This window comes from Juglans microcarpa x Juglans regia, chromosome 7S, assembly GCF_004785595.1.
Source record: "Juglans microcarpa x Juglans regia isolate MS1-56 chromosome 7S, Jm3101_v1.0, whole genome shotgun sequence".
NCBI classification, from domain to species: domain Eukaryota; kingdom Viridiplantae; phylum Streptophyta; class Magnoliopsida; order Fagales; family Juglandaceae; genus Juglans; species Juglans microcarpa x Juglans regia.
This window is the reverse complement of record NC_054607.1, coordinates 11563836-11588060: the sequence shown is the minus strand read 5'-3', so window position 1 is coordinate 11588060 and position 24225 is coordinate 11563836. Positions and strand designations below refer to the sequence as shown.

The 24225-nt window shown below is 38.4% G+C and overlaps 1 protein-coding gene and 1 pseudogene across 1 annotated transcript; both read right to left on the bottom strand.

Annotated features, from left to right (window-relative positions):
• Positions 1-8917: 8917 nt before the first annotated feature.
• LOC121240818 lies at positions 8918-11173 on the bottom strand (annotated as a pseudogene).
• A 710-nt stretch (positions 11174-11883) lies between these two features.
• Positions 11884-14940, bottom strand: LOC121240816. Its single transcript, XM_041138345.1, has 2 exons — positions 14880-14940; positions 11884-12398 (listed from the first exon to the last, which is right to left on the bottom strand). Exons 1-2 carry the CDS (start codon positions 14938-14940, stop codon positions 11884-11886), a joined length of 576 nt encoding a protein of 191 aa, XP_040994279.1.
• Positions 14941-24225: the final 9285 nt, after the last annotated feature.

Sequence of the window (24225 nt, the reverse complement as noted above, 5' to 3'; positions counted from 1 at the left end):
GCAGTGCTACAGCTATAAAGGAATTATGCAAAAGAAAACATACAAAGTGATGTAGTTTCGTATGATCTATTTTACGATTAAAATAATTTTACAATTTGATGTATCATATCTAACCACTTCATTTTGTAGATTTACTTTTATGAAATTTTTTTTATAACTAGTAAGATTTAGAAAAGATTTAATAACGAAAAACTCTATTTGCAAGCTCTCATGTTGATACGTCGAATGATCATATAAGTGAAGTGGAAGCTTGGGATATTAGCTATTATAAAGAAAATAGATATGATATTTATAATTTGATGTTTAAATACATCATTATTATAAGATCCAAAACAATTACAAAAATAAATTAAAAAATATAAAATAATTATTCATGATCTTAACTGTTGTGGTAAAGTTTTGCACGGGTGACGTGTTTGTTGTGTAAAATACACGACAGATAATTATATAAACAGATGGCAGTCTTTATGTCTGTTGGGTCCTATTAATTGTAACATTTTTCAGGCGGATTGGGAGATCACTTTCAATTGCCATCACCAAGTCTTTTAAATGGTAGTTATAAAGTAGAGACCCTCCCCATTAAAGGCGGCCGATGGAATGCGGTTCTTTTTAATGTTTAAACTTTAAATACGCAACTCGGTTCTTTTGGGTAGTCAGTAATTACGCAACAAAGTAAATCGCAATAAATCGGGATTCAATTTTCACATCGATCCACAAGGAACCTCCCTTTTAATGTTCGTAAGTGTCATTTTAAAATCGGCCAACGATTTTCACTTTGATGCTTATTGGTAGGTTCTTCAGCAAAAATCGATATGGAAAATGACAGTATGTTCTTTTATTTTGTTCCCTCATTTTGACCGTTCATATAAATATATATATTAATGATTAAAAAAATGACTATTCGTATATTGATATTTTTTTTGTTTTTAAAAAATGTTTAATATGGAAAAAAAAAAGAAAAAAAAAGTGGGATTTAGCAAGCTTGGGGCATGCCCAACAGTCATTGTTGAGTGGCAACCTAGCAGTACCGAATTGATATTTATAAGTAGACTAATACTCTAGATACAATTGTAAATGTATATAAGTCACACGCACTCACTCTATTTGAAGAAAAGTAAGGTCTATCATTAAAAAATAATTTTTCACATGAATTGTAGATTTATCCAATTTTCTCAAAGAGAGTGTGGAGTTTGGATACTCTAAAACTGTAAATATCACGACTCTTATAATATCATATATAACACACTACTTGCTATGAAATTCATTATATCAAAATATCAACAATTTATGAAAGCTGACTTACTATGCTTTTACATATATAGCAACATGCTTAGTTTGTTTTATACAAGAGTAATGCTAGATATAGTTATAGGGTGTGCAAATCTATTGCACTTATTTTTTTTTAGAAAAGTAATGCTTTTTTAGAAAAGTAATGCATCATTTAGAAAAAAAAAAAAAGATTTTATATGGATTCTAAATTTATCAAATTTTCTCAAAAGAATGTGCGGAACTTAGACACTCTAGAACTGTAAATATCATTCTCTTATAAATATGAAAATACCAACAATTTATGGAAGCTGATGTGGTATAGTTTCACATAGCAGCATGCTTAGTTTGTTTTATACATAAGTAATGATAGATACAATTATAGACTGTGCAAGTCGTGAAAAAAAAAAAAAAAAAAGTGACAGATTATTAAAACTTTTTTTAAAAAAAAAATAGCGCACAAAACTTACATTTTATAAAATTGTATAAATTATTTTCCTTTACAAACAGATTTATTATATCTATATGCTCGAACACTACAACTTATATTGATGTTTTAAAACATTTATTCAAAAACTAAAGATATGGGAAAGACCCAAGCAAAGATCAATAAATTCTGTACAAAAGTTTACAAAATACTGTCGAATCCCCGACATCGAGCATAGATCCTTGGAGTTTTGATGACGTCAGTTTATGAATGTCCTATAATTTTGCGCCGCTTTCCCTTAAATCTTTCTTTGTAAGACGAAAATTATTCAATGCAGTCATTTAAATTTCGTGGGCATTTTTTACATTTTGGCACGTTGGTTATTGGTGGATTATAATTACTGATTCGTCTATTTATTTCCCAATTAATAGATCTAATGGTTTATATTCACGTAAACCCAAACATCTACTTGTTAATCGAGCTCTCTATCAAGCATTTTTTTAATTTATTAGTAAGATTACATAAAGTTACATGGATAGAGATCCTTACATTTTTTGTTTAATTAATTGGATCATTCAATTTACAATAACTATGTTGATGTGTAACTTTTTACAGATTTGAATCTACATAAACAGTTAGTAAGACTTTTATACTTGGATACGGATTCGAGTACCCGATACCCGGACTTGGACTTGACCGTGTGATGCTGCCTAGGTTAACCTGGGTCGGTACTTGAAAGTCCGGATACCGGGCAGATCAAATTTTGTCAAATTTTGTTTCTCTAGTCTTTTAAAAAAAAACCAAGTACCAGGGTCATACCTAGAAAACCAGATTGGGCATAACTTATTGTTTAAAAAGTAAACATTGGTTGTGGCAACCGGGTTTTAAATCGGGTATCAATCTTATATACCCGTACCCACCGGCCTCTTGATATGAGCAAGTGGGTAATCCAATCATTTTTACTTGAGTCGATAACCGCAGAATCGGGCCAGGAAAAAAATTGGTCTGGATGAATAATGTTAGCATTTAATATTATACCGTTAGGGATAAATTGGTGGTCAGGGATCGAACATTTTGGTCTATTAATTTTTTTTGAATCAGACCGTTAGCTATCAGTCTGGTCGGTCTAATTTGGTTCGTGAAAATTTTTATTTTCCTCTTTTTTCTTTTTTTGACAAAAAATTTAATACAAAAAATTAGTTAAATTAGTAAAATTAAAACTAAGTGATCTCTTTAATATTTTATATATAGTTAATGAATATTAAATTATTTTATTGTATATATGGTCAATAGTGATCCATTGGATGAAAATTACATAATTAACTTATACAACTACTACATAAAATAATATGCTATATATATAATATTTAATATATATATATATATATATATACATTTGGTCTGTCTCGATCCAGACCGATAGTCTTATAGTCCTAGTTAAGTTTATACTATTTTCTCTTGGAATACACCATCTAATTTGACAAAAAAAAAAAAAAAAAAAAAAAAAAAAAAAAATTGAGAAAATCTCGATTTGAGTTGCATTATGCATAGTCCGAAGGTAAGAGTTATATTTTATAATAAGTAATACTACAAATCTCAAATATACAAATATCATAGAAATCCATAATTTGTAACAAATTAATAAAGAATAGTTTTTTTTCCTTTTTTTTTTACACATTTTTAAAGTGGGATCTACTTTTTTATAAAAGCAACTTGCATGAGATTTGTGCTCCAACATTATCTCTCTTTTATAATTAAAGCTGACACGAGGTAAATGAAAGCAAAGCTCATCAATTGGCATTGTCATAAGATATTAGTCACGTTTACCTCGCTGGAAGAGGATTTACAATAATAACGATAATAATAAAACGACTGTCAAAAGGTCGGTGAATTATATTGGGGTGGATATGTACTACTTAATGCTGCAATTTCAATGAGTCCTATTCAGTGGCACGTAGGGGGAGTTTTGAAATATTAACTCGCATTAATATGGCATTAAGTTATGCCATTAAAGAGTTTAGCTAAGACTACAACAAACAATAACTCTGGCCATGAGAAAATGATTCATCAATATATAATAATATCAAAACCTAAGCCTAGCTACGATGTTAGGTGATGCTAAATTTACTTGCTGGCAGTAATTAATTGGGACTCCCCTACCAATTTGAATCATGCAATGCCCATTTACAATCTTGTCTTCCATTGGGGCGAGCCTGGCCTTAATATCTCTTCACAATTATAGCAATTTAACTCATGCATAAATGATAGTAACTGCTTCCTATTAGGGTTGCATTGGATCTATCAGATCTAGTGCTAGGGAGGTGCTAGCTAGATAGCCAGATCTAGCGCAAGAGTGTTGGACCTGGCCTAATCGGATCCGAGTACACAATCATGTTTTAAATGAAGGGTATTTTTGTAAAACATGTATTACTACTCTTAAATAAATTTTAATCCGGTGTCGTTTTGCTTATAATAGAATTAATGGATGAATGAGGTAGTTGCTTAAGATTGGAAGGTGTAAAACTTGAGTACTATATGGTTGTTGAGTGCTTTACATGTCATTTCCATCTGCATTTATTGTTGCAATGGCAGGATCCTTGTGCTTCAACGGTTGTGATTGACGGTATTTTGTAATTATTGCACTACTTTATAAAAGCCGGTAGTTCAAACATCATTTTGACAACTTCATGGCCTTTTCTCTGCTCACAGGCCCCTTCCTTTCCTCTTATCCCAGCCCATTGCTCATATTGGTTTTATTTATTTATTTATTTTTATTTTTTATTTTTTTTACTAGATTGCAAAATATCTGATCTATGGCTTTCCAACTAGCAAAGAAATATACAGTCACCCTACAATCATTTCTAGATGCCGATCTATAAGAAGAGTCAAGACTTGCTCCTGTTAGAACAGCGCATGAGCCTCACATCTCACCCACACCACATATGAGCTCCACGCACTATGGCACTTCCACGGCTCCAATGGCTACATGCGTGGCAAGAATAGATTACTTGTCCACACAAATCTACTCTTGTCAGGTTATGAGTCCCACAGATTTCTGTAATAGTTCAAGGTTCGAATTTTATTTATTTTAAATAATAGTTGAGTTGAAATGAAATGAGAATTAAAAGTTAAATAAAATATTATTATAATATTATTTTATTTTTAAGATTTGAAAATAGTGAATTTTTTATTGTATTTTACATAAAAATTTGAAAAATTTATAATAATTAAATGAGATAAATTGAGATCAACTCGTTATCAGAACAAAGCTGTTAGTCTAGAACTATAGGAGAAGTTTGGATAATGAGTTGAGATGAGATAAGTTAAGATGAAAGTTAAATAAAATATTATTATAATATTATTTTTTAATATTATTCTTATTGTAAAATTTGAAAAAATTAAATTGTTTATTGTATTTTGTTTAAAATTTTTGAAAATTTATAATAATTAGACCAGATGAAATGAGCCAATGAAAAGCTTTTTTTTATCCAAACCTCTCCTTAATCTTTTGTCATTTTCTTTTTATTTTACCGCTTTTCCTCCGAGCACTACAATCAATTAATGAGGCTATTGGGCACCTGATCAGTGATCACCCTCAAATTTAGTTTTCCGCACAGACATAAAAGCTATTTATGCTAAAATGTTCTCATCTTCACAGAAGGGTTTATGGGATTAATTATCTAGCCTTCTTTCTAAAGGTTCTTTTTCTCTGGATGGCTAGCTCTTGGTAACTCTAATACCATTAAGTACCGTGATGTGAAAAATCATGATGTTGGAAAAATGAAAGAAGAAGAGTGAGGTGCTGTTTGGATAATAAGTTGAGATGAAAGTTGAAGAAAATATTATAAGAATATTATTTTCTTATATTATTATTGTTTTGAGATTTGAAAAAAGTTAAATTGTTTATTATATTTTCTGTGAGAATTGCATAAATTGATTTTCTTGGGTTTTTCAATATTGAATGATAATGCTGTTTTATGTCCAAGTTTACTTGATTTTTCCCTTAAGATGGAGGCCGTAACTTTGAATAGATTGGATGGAGCTTTAGATAATTGTGATCTTCAACTCATCTTGATATGATTCCTTCAAACCATTCGCGTTTCCTATTTCAGAACATTTTGGCTAGTAGAATTGGATCCTCTCTATAGGTTTTAGAGAATGTAGGCTACTCATCCTAGTTTCTTGGACTTTCTCAAATCTGTTTGGAATGCATATTTTCTTTTCCAGGATCTTCACAAAATTTTCCTTCAAATTGAAGAGGCTGAAGCTAGCTAGCTAGCTTCGAAGGATTGAAACAAGAATGTATTTGGGGCAATTTAATTATTAAACTTGGGATGACAAAAGCTTTTGACAGGGTAAATTGATTTTTTATATCTTTGATTATCACTGCTTCTGGTTTTAAAGATTAATCGATTTCACCTTTGAATAACTGTATATGACTTCTATTTTTTTATTTTTTATTTTTGGCTGAATGAGACTCATGAGGGGTTTTTTCTCTTCTAGTAAACCCGCTGTTGTTATGATTTCTATTTTGAGTGAAAAACTCTTTAGTAGGGGGCTTTTTAAGTTGATGAAGGATAGTTCTTTGGGGGCAATGCCATGTGCCTAGGGGTTGTGACTTGTGAGCCTATTTCTCACATTCTATTTGGTATTGATATTCTAGTCTTCCCCAATAGGTTAAGAGATTCTTATAGAAGTTACAAGTTTTGGGTCTGTTGGATAGCCCTAGTAAAAGCTCTTTCTATTCACTGTAATTTGCCTATAGTTATAGATCTAGGATATTGTTGCCGTTGCTACTTGACTTTATGTTTCACTTTCTTTTAAAGTAATGCTAGATACAATTTTAAGATGTGCAAGTTTCGAGCACACTCTTTAAAAAGATGAGATTTGGCATTAAAAACTAACTTTTTCAGATGGGTCGACCCAAATTTAAAGTTCTCACTTTCCTTTTCATCATGTAAAGGGAAACGGTAGGCTTAACTATCCCAGAGCTACCATCAATTCCTTGGTAAGGCGAAACTTGAGATAGAAAGAGCTGCCATTGGAAGCAGTAGCTCGTGTAACAACGCAGTATGACTGGTTAAGGTGACCAACTTTTGTGGAAATGTGGAGTGGGCTGGGCTTAGCAAGAAAGGAGGACAGCTTGAGATGCTACAATAGCTTCAGCCTGATCAATCCTCCTTTATTATTAGTGATGTGAGGGAAGGCCCATCCCAGAAGGTCCCGAACCCAGGAAGGCCAAACCATGGAGCCCGGGCTGAAAGGAGGAAGCAAAAGATCCTGGGCCATAGAATCAAATACCGAGTGCGCGGTCCACCCCAGAAGGGCCCAAGTCCAAGGAGGCCAAGATACGGAACTATGGACCCAAGAGAGGAAGTTGAAGACCTGAGGCAAGAGGATCGGGTAACGAGAGCGAACCAACCCAAGATGGAGTACCGACGCAAAGATCAGGAGCGTCAAAGAAGACGTCTCGAGGCTCGACAAATTGCCAAACCCTATCACCGGGTAGGATGCCCAATGGCGTGCAGACGGTAGCACGTGCCCGCTCGCAGACTCGCAGACCCAAAGGCACGTCGCAATCAATACCTATGTCAGAGAATCCGATGTGCAATGGCACGTCCCACGTACAAAGGATGGCTCGCCCACGATCTGACACGCTGGCATGGCAGGGAGGTGGCGGCAGGACAGACCTGGCACGACTGACACATCACGATCTCCTGCTAGGTCGCGGACTGACACACTGGAGCGACAACAAAACAAGTGGTGGCAGGTCTGATGCCTGACACACCACGATCTCCCTCAACGGTGGAACCCGGATCAGGTATAAATAAGGGATGACCCTTCTACAGGGCCCTCTCTCTCTCTCTCTCACTTTCAATCTATCTGATAATCCTAACTCTCATTCTGCATTTCTATGCTTTCCTCCAGAGAATTACCCACTGACTTAGGCATCAGAGTGACCCCAGAAGTCACCAGAGCCTCCCTTTCTTCTTAATTACCAGCGACGTGGAGCTTGGGCTTTGCGGAACTGCTTGGGCTGCAAAACATGACATCAACAGGTAAGTTCCCTTGTTGCTCTTCTATTCCATTCTCCAACACTTTAGGTCCCCCACTAGACCGTAAAGCTGAGGTTTGGACCCCTACTTGCTTGCAGTATCCGCTCTCTCTATAGAAAATGTTTCTATATGTTCAACTAATTCGCATAGCTGAACATAGTTTAGTAAAAAGGTGGGGATTTCTACTCATCCTTATTGGAAACTGGAAGACTCTTGTATGTACAGTAGCCCTCTCTTCTGCTATTGGTGGACTGTTGCATAAAAAGGCCGACATAACCTTTTTCCTATCATTTGTGGGAACTTTGCTTCCTTCTGATCCTCAATATAAATCTCACAACCCACCTAGTGAATAAGAGCAACTTCATCACTTTCATGTACCCATAGGACGATAGCCCTTTCAGAGGTTCCTTACGGACTGATTCACTTTGCATAGATTGACTGAATGCAATTTAGATCTAGCCTTCTCTTTCCTACCTTAGGATCGAATCCCTTCTTGACAGACTTCTCGGACCAAGTATGTACTATCACTTCGTTCGTGAACGTGTTTCTCAGGGAGCTCTTCACCTTTGTATCCACATACAGAAAACTAAAAATTAAAGTCTAAAGAAAGAAGAGGGATCATGCCACCAAGACGAGAAGGCAGTGCGACTCAACTGTGTATTGATCGAAAGGCAGGGCGGCATAGCCCCCAACCAAGGGAGTGGTTACGAAAGTCGTTCATACCAAACCAATAGCAGTTGTAAGATGTACTTTAAGAGAGATTGGATTGCCTGAGACGTCTTACTTTTAGTTGATGGATCGCCTTTTTCTCATTTAACTCGTTGGACTATGAATGGAATATTCAGATGTTAGCTTTCAAGCTACACTTCAAGCAGTTGAAATAACAAAAGATGTGCTCCAAGTCCATGGGCTATCGAACAAAATCCAACCACACCAGAATGGTTCAAAGCATGAAAGCACACCTCCCTCATTTCGTAATTCATGGGCAGGGGAGGTAAACTATCTTTACTAACCTCGGGTTCCGTTAGAGTTCAATAGAGGTGGAACTCTTTAGTGGTCTGGCTTAAAAGAAGTCCCAATTGCAAGTAATTTCCTTTGAGGATCTTATAAAAGCTGCCTGCTTTTCTGACCTTATTGGTAATCAGAGGTGGGTTCTTCCTATCAGAAAAGATCAATTGAAATCTTCTAATGGTTTCGGCTAAACCAACATATTTCCGCGAAACCTATAAATAGTTCTACTACGAAAAAGGGTTGTGATAAGAAACACTCAATTTTTCGTGCTTTTGCTATGGTTAAGCGATCATCTTCTAATAACTCGTCCAATCCAAGAATAGCTATAATGTCCTAAAGTTCTTTATATCGCTATAAAGTTTGTTTAATTCTTTGCATAGTTTCATAATGTTCTTCACCAATGATCCGAGGTTGGAGCATTGTTGACGTTGAATCTAAAGGATCTACTACTGGATACCTTTGACAACTAATCCTCTTGATAGTACAGTAGTAGCATTTAAATGTGCAAATGTTGTGACAGGAGTAGGATCGATCAAATCATCTGCAGGTACATAAACTGCTTGAATAGAGGTAATGGATCCCGCTTTGGTAGAAGCAATTCCTTCTTATAAAGAACCCATTTCGGTACTAAGAGTGCAGAAGGCATTTGACCCAATAAGGCAGATACTTCGGATCGAAGTATGTCTTGTTCATTAACATCTTGGAAATATTCTGTCATAGTTAGGGTAGTTAAACCAACTCTCATACAAGCTCTAGGCGGTTCATTCATCTGACCATATACTAGAGCCACTTTTGATTCTGCAATATTATTTTCATTAATTACTCCAAATTCTTTCATTTCTATGTCAAGTTCATTTCCTTCCCGAGTACATTCACGTACTCCGCCAAAAACGAATACCCCTATGAGATTTGGCAATGTTGTTGATCAATTCCATAATGAGTATTGTTTTACCCACTCCAGCTCCTCCAAATAGTCATATTTTCCTCCACGGCGATAAGGAGCTAAAAGATCTACTACTTTAATTCTTGTTTCAAAAATAGATAATTTTGTATCTAATTGTATAAAGGCAGGCACAGATCTATGAATAGGAGATGTTGTACGAGTATCTACAAGACCTATATTGTCAAGAGGCTCTCCAAGCATGTTAAAAATTCATCCTAGAGTCGCTCCATCGACTAGAACGCTTAAAGATGCCTTCCTCTCGTTAGAACATATGTATCACTCATAGTCATAGCTACAGCTCTAATTGTTGTACTTCACAAATCACATTAATTTTTTTATCAGTAGTATCTCAACCCTTAACTACTAGAGCATTGTAAATATTGGGAATTTTGCCAGACCAATGATTTGAGCTATATGTCTTAATTTTTTTTTCAAGCCCCGAAACCCCAAGACCAGAAGTAGTAGGATTTATTCTCATAATATTTCTAAATTGTTTCGTGAAAATTATTGAAATCCAAAATAAAGTTTGATAGTAAAGCAAGTTGATCGGTTAATTCAATAAGAAATGAAATGGGGTTTAGCATTGCACTCGATTTCGTTAGTACCGTCCAATCGAATCTAATTCAGTTGTTTACTTATTCAATTTGAATGACTGAATTTTCAAGTTCAACCATTCAAAATCTCAAGCGGATGAATAAACGTCTTGAAAAAGTCTTTCATTTGACTATCATTATAGAAGAATATCATCCATATTATCTATTGAACTAGAATCGGAACTCTATGTACGATTTATTTTTTCTATCTTATTAGCCTTTATTTCTTATTTCATATTTTAGCCTATCGAGGGATTTATGCCTAGCCTATTTTAGGTATAGCCTTTATTTTGATGCTTTTCATGACGAAGGCTGCATATTTTCACATGTAGGATTTACATATACAACATATATCATTGTCAAGAGTGAATTTCTTATTCTTAGATATTCGAATTCAATTAATAAAAAAAAAAGGTTAGAAACGTGAAAAACAAGATTGGGTTGTGCCATACATATGAAAGAGTATACAATAATGATGTATTTTGTGAATAAAATATCATAGTATAATAACAAACCATTCTAATTAGTTGATAATTTTGTAAAACGATTCTTGTGAAAGGTTTCATTAACTCCAAATTCATGTCAAATAGACTTTGTTATTGCAAGAATTCTGAATTAATGAGTTGTAGGAAGGGACTTATGTCACTACAAACAGAGACTAAAGCAAGTGTTGGATTCACGGCGGTTCCGCATGGCCGGTTGTACGTAGCAAAATTTTTCATTAAAATAGCACCCGCCTTGTACGGATATTAACTTCAACGGCCACACTGGATTTGTCAATATTATCGAGGGGTAATTGTAATTTGCAATCATCCTCGGCTGTGAAGACAAGGGAACTGAAAACTCTGAAAAGTCCACACAGCCTCTCATTGATCATTGCCTCCAACTTTTTAAGGGTAATTAGATGATTCCTTTATTCTTTAGTGTTGCTCAATTATATGCTAGTTTGCCACATAGGTAATGATCGTCACACAAGGTTGTTGATGGGCACGTGCTAAGAATAATGAGACATATGATAAAGCCACATTTAAGAGAAGTGCTACAGTCATAAAGAGATCTTATAAAATTCAACACATAAACTAACATTATTTCATATGATACGTTAGATCTATTTTACAATAAAAGTAGATTTATAATCTAACGTACGACATCAAGCCATACCAATTTGTGGATTTATTTTTGTCAGATCTTTTTGTGATTAAAACATTTCTATATTACACGTACTAACCCTCACAAATTGATTTATTGTGGCTTTAGTAGGGGTTGTTGACAGGTCTATAACTGCATTTGAGGGACATTTAGAAGTGGGTTCCAGCTAACTTGGTGTAACCACCATACCAATTCATGGAAGTCATTATGGAGGAAGGTTTCTGTTATAAGGCCGGTTCTCTTATTTTGTTCCTGATTTTGAAGACAAATTAGAGTAGTTGCAGATGGAAACCATGGAAATGGGGAGCGTCATTAATGCTAGTTGAAGTTGAGCTCTACAATGAGGCCAGTTTTGTAATTTGATGGGCGAAGTGACTACCTTTATTAATGGAGTACTGCACTTTTTTTTTTTTTAATCAAAACAATTTGTATTAATCTTTAATCAACATTGTTCATACATTCCTTATCCTTTTCTATACTTTCAGAAATACAACTTGTTATATCTTCCATCCAAACTTTCTCAGTCTCTAAACTAATAGCCATTTTGGCTAAAATGTGAGCCACTTCATTCAAGTTCCTATTGACAAATTGCACCTTCCAGTTTCTGTGTTGTTGTAGCATCTGTTTTGCATCTTGAACTATACTCCTATAAGCTAGGAAGTCTTCACTCTCCTCATTTACAGCCTTCACAATAGTATGTGCATCACCTTCAAAAATCACCCTATTGAAGCCAAGATCTCTGCCCAATTCCATAGCTTTCCAGAGGGCCATACATTCTGTTGTAGCTGGTTGTTGCACATACTTCTTTTGATCACAATAGGCTGCTAGCACTTCTCCCCTTTCATCCCATATAATTACTCCTATCCCCATCATTCTTAGATTCAAGTTGATAGCTGCATCCCAATTGGCCTTTACAAAGCCCTCACTTGGAACCTTCCACCTTCTTTGCTTATCTACAAGATTACCTGATGCCTTTTTTAAATTAATATTCTGAACTACCTGCTGTGACGCCCGGACTCCCACGTACAAAAACAAGATAATCGTGACGTCGGGATGATGACAACACGGGTCACGCATCCCAATGAAATGTGCTCAAGTGTGTGCAACATGCAAAAGTGCACAATAAAAATCACAGCGGATAATATAAATAAGTCATCTAAGTACCAGAAATTTAAATACAAATATTCAAAACAAATTACCTTTAAAGAGTTATACAGTCATCCCAAATATATTACAAAGACAACACATAAATTGATAAAAAATGAAACCCGATAAACAGGAGCAATCCCAGATCACTCCACCAACGGAGCCAAACTAAGGCTCGTCATCCTCATCTGCATCAAAATCTGCGATACCAAAAAATGGTACAACAGGTAAGTATAAACTAAACAACTCTCGGGATAAAAACATATTACTGCAACCAACATGCATTCATACGACAAAATCCACTTAACCATAAAATACCATTTTTCCCCAAAAATGATTATTTCCAACACACGCCAAAATCTCATTTTGGCCCAAAAACATAGTCTGTCATTTTTCTAGAAAATGATTCACACAAAACAAACCATTTATCGGACACTGTAGGCAGGAATCGCAGGCGGGACTCTACCACCGTCCGTACTTACCACCATCCCTACCGCGTGCACCGTAGGTGGGAATCACAGGCGGGACTCTACCACCATCCCTACAGTTACTTTCCACACAATAAATACTTATCACAAAAAATGAATATTTATCACACACCATGAATATTTATCAGAGCACTGTAGGCGGGAATCACAGGCGGGACTATACCACCATCCCTACCGCGTGCACCGTAGGTGGGAATCACAGGCTGGACACAACCACCATCCCTGCTTACCACCATCCCTATCGCGTGCACCGTAGGCGGAAATCACAGGCGGGACTCTACCACCATCCCTGCTTACCACTGTCCCTACAGTCTCTTTTCCTTTTTCTCAAACCAGTCAATCTAGTCGTTTCAAACACACTCAAATCATTTAACATGAAAATCTAATTTTCAGATAAACACATGAACATGTATACAATCATGTGAAAACCCAGTTTCCTTTACAAACATGATCATGCGTGCAATATGCCATGTACATGAACAATACCATACCAACAACCAACATTTCACAATACCAACCAAACACACAACTCCATCCACAATCCATCTGACCCCCGAACTCCTCGGACTCAGTCCGGCATGTCCAACCAGATTACAATAATATGTGTTAGTGCAAAAATACATTTAAATCACGAAAATTCTTTGGAAAAATACTTACAGTGCTATATAATAATTTTCGAAGGATCACGAAACTGCAAGAAGTGGCGGCTCAGCAACGTAACAGTGTAAAACTAAAACTCGAAATTGATAGGGTAGGGTCTAGAGAGGTTGGTGAAGCCAATGGTGGTGGTGGTTTGCCATGGGTGGCGACGCAAATGGTGGTTTTAATGCCAAAAAGTTTGAAAAGGAGATGGAGATAGATGAGCTTCACCAGTAGTAGATCGGAGCCAAGGATAGGTGCATTGGGTTGCTAAGAGGTCAAAGATGAAGTGGTGAAGAAATAGTGGCCGGTGGTGGCGCGACGGCGGCGCTGGAACTCAAGATGCGCCACGGCTTGGAGGGGCTCGTGGAGGCAAACGGCGACGCGATACTAGCTGAGAATGGAGGGAGGTGGTTGTCGGCCGGTGGGGAAGCGAAAGGCAGGGGCGGTGTCGCGCACCGCGGTGTGACGACGGTGGATTGGGTGAGGAAGAAGCAACGCACGGGGAGAGAGAGGGAGAGGGTGTCGCGCGCACGGGGAGCAGCAGGGAAAGAAAGAAAAAAAAGAAGGAAAGGAAAAGAAGAAAAGAAGAAAGGGGAAAGAGAAAAATGAAGGGAAAGAAATGAGGTCCAATCCTCACATCTTGGATCACAAAAATGATCCAACGGAAAAAATTTTAAAACCTCAAGTCAATTAAAATAATTTAAACGTAATGATACAATGCAAATAAAATAATTAAATCCAACAATCAATTAATTTAGAAGAAGAACAATTTAAATGCATAACAATAAATAAATATTAAGAAAACATAACAATTTAATTTTCACAATTTAAATATCATAAAATAACCCATTTAAAATATCTGATAATTATAAAATAAGAGAATAAATTTTTGAATTATTAAAAATAATCCTTTAGTGAAAATACACTAAAATATGGGGTGTTACATCATCCCCCCCTTAAAATAAAATTTCTTCCTCGAAATATGTGGAGTCAAACATCATGCAAAAGCAGGATACAAGACATAACCAGAACACACTTAAGAGAAATCACACGACCTCTAACACCCAACGGGTATGGGTACGGCTTGTATAACTTTTCCCAAAACCCAAGAATAAACTACACAAGACATCCATTACGAAAGATCAGGTAGACCCTTACCTGCCATAACTCCAGCATCCTGAGTATCTGGAACTTCATTGCCAGCACTACCAGGGGTCATTGCGTACATCCGAGCCTGACCTAATTGCCTCTGACCAGTTCTACCACCTCAATGACCACCCTGATTCACTTGGGTCCGATTAGGACACTCACTTGAAAAGTGTCTCGTCAGACCGCACTCAAAGCACTGGCTCCAACCCTGAAGGGCACTCGCCCTTGTGGACTCTATTACATCTGCCACAAACTGGAGCTCGACCCCCAATACGTACACTGGAGGCTGCCTGCGATCGAGACCCGATCCTCTGCACGAACTTCTACGGCGAACCGGAGCTGCTCCCTTCACCATCAACGTTCAGTCGCTTCTTACCCGGAGGGGAGCCTGCCACAGCACCTCCCTCCCACTCAGAAATACAGGCCACCTCAACCAACCTCTGGAAGTTCGGGATTTGCAGGCATGCGACATGTCTGCGGATCTAAGAGCGCAACCCTTTCTGAAAACGTTCGGCCCGCAACTCTTCGGCGGCTATCAGATAAGACGCAAATCGCCCAAGCTCCATAAATTTTTTGGCGTATTGCTCGACAGTCACATCCCCTTGGATCAAGTTATTGAATTCTTGAGCCATTTGCCGTCTCACAAAAATAGGGAAGAATCGATCATCAAACTCTTTCTTGAAGCGCTGCCAAGACACAGTCGCCAAAGATCCCAACTCTATCTCTAGGAGTTACCGCTTAGTCTTCCACCAATTAGCTACTTCACCTTGCAACAGGTAACTCCCATACAACACCTTTTGGGCCTCTGTATAACCACAGACTTCGAATGTCCTCTCCTGGTCTTCAATCCACTCCTGTGGCAAACACGACCCCCATGTAAGGAGACACGGGAATCGAGACGCCGGGATGATGACAACAGGGTCACACATCCCAACGTTAGTGCCATGTGTGTGTACATGCAATATTGTACAAAAACAACGCAGCGGATAATTAATACAACTAAGTACCACAATTGTTAATACAATTTAAACAATCAGTAAAAATTTTAAAAATTATACAGTTATCCAAAATAAATATTTTACAAGTTCCAAACCAGAATGCGAGTGATCCAATCACTCCTCGGGCGGAGCCGACTCCTTAGGCTCATCCTCCTCTGCATCAAAATTTACGATACCATAAAATGGTACCACAGGTAAGTATAAACCAAACAACTCTCGGGATAAAAACATATTAATGCAATCAACATGCATTCATACGACAAAATCCACTTAGCCATAAAATACCATTTTTCTCCAAAAATGATTATTTCAAACACATGCCAAAATACCATTTTGGCCCAAAAACATAGTCTGTCATTTTCCCAGAAAATGATTCACACAAAAAAACCATTTATCGGACACTATAGGCCGGAATCGCAGGCGGGACTCTACCTCCGTCCCTGCTTACCACCATCCCTACTGCGTGCACCGTAGGCGGGAATCACAGGCGGGACTCTACCACCATCCCTGCTTACCACCATTCTTACAGTTCCTTTCCACACAAAAAATACTTATCACACAAAATGAATACTTATCACACAAAATGAATACTTATTAGAGCACTGTAGGCGGGAATCACAGGCGAGACTCTACCACCATTCCTGCTTACCACCATCCCTACAGTCTCTTTTCCTTTTTCTTAAACCAGTCAATCTAGTCATTTCAAACACACTCAAATCATTTCACATGAAAATCTAATTTTCAGATAAACACATGAACATGTATGCAATCATGTGAAAACCCAGTTTCCATTTACAAACATGAACATGCGCGCAAATATGCCATATACATGAAACAACACCACAACAACCAACAATTCACAATACCAACCAAACACATAACTCCGTTCATAATCCATCCGACCCCCGAACTCCTCGGGCTCAGTCCGGCATGTCCAACCAGATCACAATAATATGTGTTAGTACAAAAATACATTTAAATCACGAAAGTTCTTTGAAAAAATACTTACAGTGCTATATAATAATTTTTGAAGGATCACGAAGCTACAAGAAGTGGCGGCTCAGCAACGTAACAGTGTAAAATACACTGTGGCCGTGGGTCTCAAAAACTCACTTTTCAACGGAGACAAACTAAGGCCCGAAATTGATAGGGTAGGGCCTAGAGAGGTTGGTGAAGCCAATGGTGGTGGTGGTTTGCCGTGGGTGGCGGCGTAAATGGTGGTTTTAAGGCCAAAAAGTCCAAAAAGGAGATGGAGATAGATGAGCTTTACCGGTGGTAGATCGGAGCCAAAGATAGATGCATTGGGTTGCTAAGAGGTCAATGGTGAAGTGGTGTAGAAATGGTAGCCGGTGGTGGCGCGATGGTGGAGTTGAAGGTCAAGATGCGCCGCGGCTTGGAGGGGCTTGTGGGGGCAAACGACGGCGCGATAGGAGCTAAGAATGGAGGGAGGTTGTCGCCGGCCGGGGGGAAGCAAACGGCAGGGGCGGTGTCGCGCACGGCAGCGCGACGGCGGTGGGTTGGGTGAGGAAGAAGCAACGCACGGGGAGAGAGAGGGAGAGGGTGTCGTGCGGACGTGGAGCAGCAGGGAAAGAAAGAAAAAAAAAAAGAAAGGAAAATAAGAAAGAGGAAAGAGAAAAATGGAGGGGAAGAAATAAGGTCCAATCCTCACATCTTGGGTCACAAAAATGATCCAACGGAAAAAATTTTAAAACCGCAAGTCAATTAAAATAATTTAAACGTAATGATACAATGCAAATAAAATAATTAAATCCAACAATCAATTAATTTAAAAGAAGAACAATTTAAATGCATAACAATAAATAAATATTAAGAAAACATAACAATTTAATTTTCACAATTTCAAGATCATAAAATAACCCATTTAAAATATCTGATAATTATAAAATAAGAGAATAAATTTTTGAATTATTAAAAATAATCCTTCAGTGAAAATACACTAAAATACGGGGTGTTACATCCTCCCCCCTTAAAATAAAATTTCGTCCTCAAAATTTGTAGAGTCAAACATCACGCTAAAGCAGGATACAAGACATAACCAGAACACGTTTAAGAGAAATCACACGGCCTCCAACACCCAACGGGTATGGGTACGGCTTGCATAACTTTTCCCAAAACCCAAGAATAAACTACACAAGACATCCATTACGAAAGATCAGGTTAGACCCTTACCTGCTATAACTCCAGCGTCCTGAGTAGCTGGAACTTCATTACCAGCACTACCAGGGGTCAATGCGTACATCCGAGCCTAACCTAATTGCCTCTGACCAGTTCTACCACCTCGATGACCACGCTGATTCACTTGGGTCCGATTAGGACACTCAAGAGAAAAGTGTCCCGTCAGACTACACTCAAAGCACTGGTTCCAACCCTGATGGCACTCGCCCTCGTGGGCTCTATTACATCAGCCACAAACTGGAGCTCGACCCGACCCCCAATACGTACATCGGAGGCTGCCTGCGATCGAGACCCGATCCTCTGCACGAACTTCTGCGGCGACCCGGAGCTGCTCCCTTCACCATCAACGTTCAGTCGCTTCTTACCCAGAGGGGAGCCTACCACAGCACCTCGCTCTCGCTCAGCAATACAGGCCACCTCAACCAACCTCTGGAAGTTTTGGATTTGCAGGCATGCGACTTGTCTGCGGATTTGAGAGCGCAACCCTTCCTGAAAACGTTCGGCCCGCAACTCTTCGGTGGCTATCATATGAGACGCAAATCGCCCAAGCTCTATAAATTTTCTGGCATATTGCTCGACAATCATATCCCCTTGGACCAAGTTATTGAATTCCCGAGCCTTTTGCCGTCTCACAAAAACAGGAAAAAAGCGATCGTCAAACTCTTTCTTGAAGCGCTGCCAAGACACAGCCGCCAAAGATCCCAGCTCCATCTCTAGGAGTTCCCGCTTAGTCTTCCACCAATTAGCTGCTTCACCTTGCAACAGGTAACTCTCATACAACACCTTCTGGGCCTTTGTACAACCACAGACTTCAAATGTCCTCTCCAGGTCTTCAATCCACCTCCCAGCTCGAAGTGGATCTTTTTCGCCCGTGAAGGCAGGAGTCCTATGTGCCAAGAAACGCTCATAGGTGCACCCGACTTGCACCACCCTATTCTGCTCTCCTTGTTGTGGACGAAAATTCTGCTGAAGAAACTCCGTCATCCTATTCATTGCCCTCGCCACGGCATAATTTCTATCACCCCTTGGTAATTCATCCTCGAGCTCATTAGCTTGCCTTCTTGGTCGTACCATCTTCCTACCATAGCGTACCCTTTAACCCCACTATCAGCTTAAAACAAACTAAAATATAATTATAGTAAAATAAATTAAAATACAACAATATCACATAAAATAAAACCAACAAAATAAAATATCATAAGACAAAAGGAATAAAACAAATGAAATACTACACAAGAAAATAATTGAAATAAGTAAAATTGCCTGCCATAAAAAAAATTAACTAAGTAAACTAAAATAACATAAAATAAAATAAATAAACAAACAAATAACGTACAATAAAATAAATAAAACAATTAAAATAATATACTCCCAACTAATTTCAAATCACAATTTTAAAATTTTCTGGTACTGCACCTATGGGATATGTGGTTTTACCCAGAGTCGAACTGCTCTGATACCACCTGTGACGCCCACGACCCCCATGTAAGGAGACACGGGAATCGAGACGCTGGGATGATGACAACAGGGTCACACATCCCAACGTTAGTGCCAAGTGTGTGTACATACAACAGTATACAAAAACAACGCAGCGGATAATTAATACAACTAAGTACCAAAATTGTTAATACAATTTAAACAATAAGTAAAAAGTTTAAAAATTATACAGTCATCCAAAATAAATATTTTACAAGTCCAAAACCAGAATGCGAGTGATCCAATCACTCCTCGGGCGGAGCCGACTCCTCAGGCTCACCCTTATCCTCCTCTGCATGAAAATTTGCTATACCATAAAATGGTACCACAGGTATGTATAAACCAAACAACTCTCGGGATAAAAACATATTAATGCAATCAACATGCATTCATACGACAAAATCCACTTAGCCATAAAATACCATTTTTCTCCAAAAATGATTATTTCCAACACACGCCAAAATCCCATTTTGGCCCAAAAACATAGTCTGTCATTTTCCCAGAAAATGATTCACACAAAACAAACCATTTATCAGACACTGTAGGCGGGAATCGCAGGCAGGACTCTACCACCGTCCCTGCTTACCACCATCCCTACCGCGTGTACCGTAGGCGGGAATCACAGGCGGGACTCTACCACCATCCCTGCTTACCACCATCCCTACAGTTCCTTTCCACACAATAAATACTTATCACACAAAATGAATACTTATCACACATCATGAATATTTATCAGAGCACTGTAGGCGGGAATCACAGGCTGGACTATACCACCATCCCTGCTTACCACCATCCCTACCGCATGCACCGTAGGCGGGAATCACAGGTGGGACACAACCACCATCCCTGCTTATCACCATCCCTACCGCGTGCACCGTAGGCGGGAATCACAGGCGGGACTCTACCACCATCCCTACTTACCACTATCCCTACAGTCTCTTTTCCTTTTTCTCAAACCAGTCAATTTAGTCGTTTCAAACACACTCAAATCATTTCACATGAAAATTCAATTTTTAGATAAACACATGAACATGTATGCAATCATGTGAAAACCTAGTTTCCATTTACAAACCTGAACATGCGTGCAAATATGCCATATACATGAAACAACACCACAACAACCAACAATTCACAATACCAACCAAACACACAACTCCGTCCATAATCCATCCGACCCCCGAACTCCTCGGACTCAGTCCGGCATGTCCAACCAGATCACAATAATATGTGTTAGTGCAAAAATAGATTTAAATCACAATAGTTCTTCGGAAAAATACTTACAGTGCTATATAATAATTTTTGAAGGATCACGAAATTGCAAGAAGTGGCGTCTTAGCAACGTAACAGTGTAAAATACACTGTGGCTGTGGGTCTCAAAAACTCACTTTTCAACGGAGACAAACTAAGACCCGAAATTGATAGGGTAGGGCCTAGAGAGGTCGGTGAAGCCAATGGTGGTGGTGGTTTGCCGTGGGTGGCGGCGCAAATGGTGGTTTTAAGGTCAAAAAGTCCAAAAAGGAGATGGAGATAGATGAGGTTCACCGGTGGTAGATCGGAGCCAATGATAGGTGCATTGGGTTGCTAAGAGGTCAATGATGAAGTGGTGAAGAAATGGTGGCCGGTGGTGGCGCGACTGCGGCGCTGGAGCTCAAGATGCGCCGCGGCTTGGAGGGGCTCGTGGGGGCAAACGGCGGCGCGATAGGAGCTGAGAATGGAGGGAGGTGGTCGCCGGCTGGTGGGGAAGCGAACGGCAGGGGCGGTGTCGCGCACGGCGGCACGACGGTGGTAGGTTGGGTGAGGAAGAAGCAACGCACGGGGAGAGAGAGGGAGAGGGTGTCGCACGCACGGGGTGCAGCAGGGAAAGAAAGAAAAAAAAAAGAAAGAATGGAAAAGAAGAAAAGAAGAAAAAGGAAAGAGAAAAATGGAGGGAAAGAAATAAGGTTCAATCCTCACATCTTGGGTCACAAAAATGATCTAACGGAAAAAATTTTAAAACTGCAAGTCAATTAAAATGATTTAAACGTAATGATACAATGCAAATAAAATAATTAAATCCAACAATCAATTAATTTAAAAGAAGAACAATTTAAATGTATAACAATAAATAAATATTAAGAAAACATAACAATTTAATTTTCACAATTTAAAGATCATAAAATAACCCATTTAAAATATCCAATAATTATAAAATAAGAGAATAAATTTTTGAATTATTAAAAATAATCCTTCAGTGAAAATACACTAAAATACGAGGTGTTACACCTGAAAATCCCTCATTTCATCCCTTGCTATTCTGACCACCTGTCCGGGGCTTTTAAATACATTTTCAAAAACAAACTGATTTCTTCTGAGCCACAATCCCCTCATAATCATAGCCATCTCTCTATTTCCTTCTTAGTCAGCTTCTGCAACATTTTTTCAATTAAAGTCAGCAAGTTGTCTTCTGCAATGCTCCATTTTTTGAATTTTGAATAAAGACTCTATCCACACATCATTGATAGCAGAACACTGCCAGAGTACATGCATGGTAGATTCCACCTCATGTTTACAAATGGGACATAAATCACTATCCACTAGCTTCTTAGTCATCAGATTACTCCTTGTAGGAAGAAAATTGTTTCCAATTTTCGATAAAAGACAATTTGGTTTTCTCTGGTATATGGAACTCCCATATCCTAACCCACCTTTGATCATCAACATGCTCCTGTGAAGTTTCCCCTCTTAATCTCTTCCTTCTCTCCAATTCCAGATAATATGCACTTCTCACCGCAAATAGTCCCTGTTTAGATGGTCCCCACACCATTTTATCGCCAAAGTTCAGTTTACTCAGAGGCAAACTCAGAACTTGCTCCACTTCCTCCAGCCCAAATATCTCCCTTATTAAAGTCTCTTTCCATTCCCTACTATCCTGCACAATTAATTCCTCTACCTTCGCATTCTCATTCAGTCTTGAAACAGGAGCCTGTACTCAGAAAGATGATGGAGTTGTGAGCCATTTATCCCCCAATATTTTATATTTTTTCCATCCCCCACCCTCCATCTCAACCCTTCTTTTAACAATTCTGATGCCTTCCACACACTCTTCCAAATCAGAGAGGGTCTACCACCCAACTTAGCATGTAAAAAGGAAGAATCTTTAAAATACTTCTGTTTAAAGATACGGGGCTACTAAGATGTCAGGATTATGCACTAACCTCCACCCCTGCTTTGCTAGCAATGCCAGATTAAAACACTCCACATTCCTGAATCCAAGCCCTCCTTTTTGCTTATGTTGCCCCAACCTGTCCCAGCTGCACCAGTGAACTCCTTTGTTTGTATTTTGATTGCCCCACCAAAACTTAGCAAGTATACTATTTAAATTCTTATAAAGTTTTTTTGGGAGCAAAAAAACACTCATTGCATAGTTGGAACCGCTTGTAGCACTGCCTTTATTAGCACTTCCTTCCCTGCTGCTGACAGAAATGAATTTTTCCAGTTGGTGACCTTCCTCCATACTCTTTCCTTTATCCCTCTGAATGTGTAATACTTAGATCTTCCCACCAAAGGGGCAACCCTAGATACTTTTCAAAGGATCCAACCATCACTACCCCACCAGCCTCCCTTATCTTATTCTTGTCAATCAAACTAGTATTTGAGCTATAGAAAATATTTGATTTTTCTTTATTCAAGACTTGCCCAGAGGCAGCCTCATAAATCTGCAACATTGATTGAATCTTCTTCCATTCCTCCACTTTAGCCCTCCCAAAAAGCACACAGTCATCTGCAAAAAGCAAATAATTCACTCTACATCCTCCCCTTGCCACATTCACCCCCTTTGTGTCCCCTTGCATATCAGACCAATTGAGAAGAGTAGTTAACCCTTCAGCACAAAGAATAAAAAGATAGGGAGATAATGGGTCTCCTTGTCTTAATCCTCTTGAGGGAACAAAAATAGGGTCAGGCTGACCATTGACAAGAACTGAGTAGGTTACAGAGCTAACACACCTCAAATCAACAAAACCCATCGAGAACATAAACCCAACTGTCTCATGACAGACTCAAGATAAAACCATTCTATCCTGTCATACGCTTTTGACATGTCAAGTTTAGTCGCCATGCTACCTACTCTCCCTTTTCTTTTCTTGTTTTCATCGAGTGCAACAACTCATAAGCAACCATAATATTATCCGTAATCAATCTCCTAGGAATAAACGCACTCTGGTTGGGAGAAATGATGATATCTAAAAATTTTTTCATTCTATTGGCCAGCACTTTAGACAAGATCTTGTAGGCCACGTTACACAGGCTAATTGGCCTATATTCACTGACCTTAGAAGGACTTTCCACTTTAGGAATGAGAGCAATAAAAGTATGATTAATAGAGGAATCAAAAGGCGTACCATTCAACCAAGACAACACAATCTCACAAACTTGATCACCAATAATATTCCAGTGCTTTTGGTAGAAACAAGCACCAAATCCATCTGGTCCAGGGGACTTTAAAGGAGCCATCTGATTGATAGCTTCTTCAATCTCCACTCTGTTAAAAGGCTTAGTAAGTCCTTCATTCATCTCCCTAGTTACACGAGGCTCCAAATTCAACAAACAAAGATCAATTTCTGCCTGCCCTGGCTTGGAAGAGGTAAAAACCTTTCCAAAATGAGCATTAAAAGCTTCTTCCACCTCCTCTTTTTTCGACCAGCTTT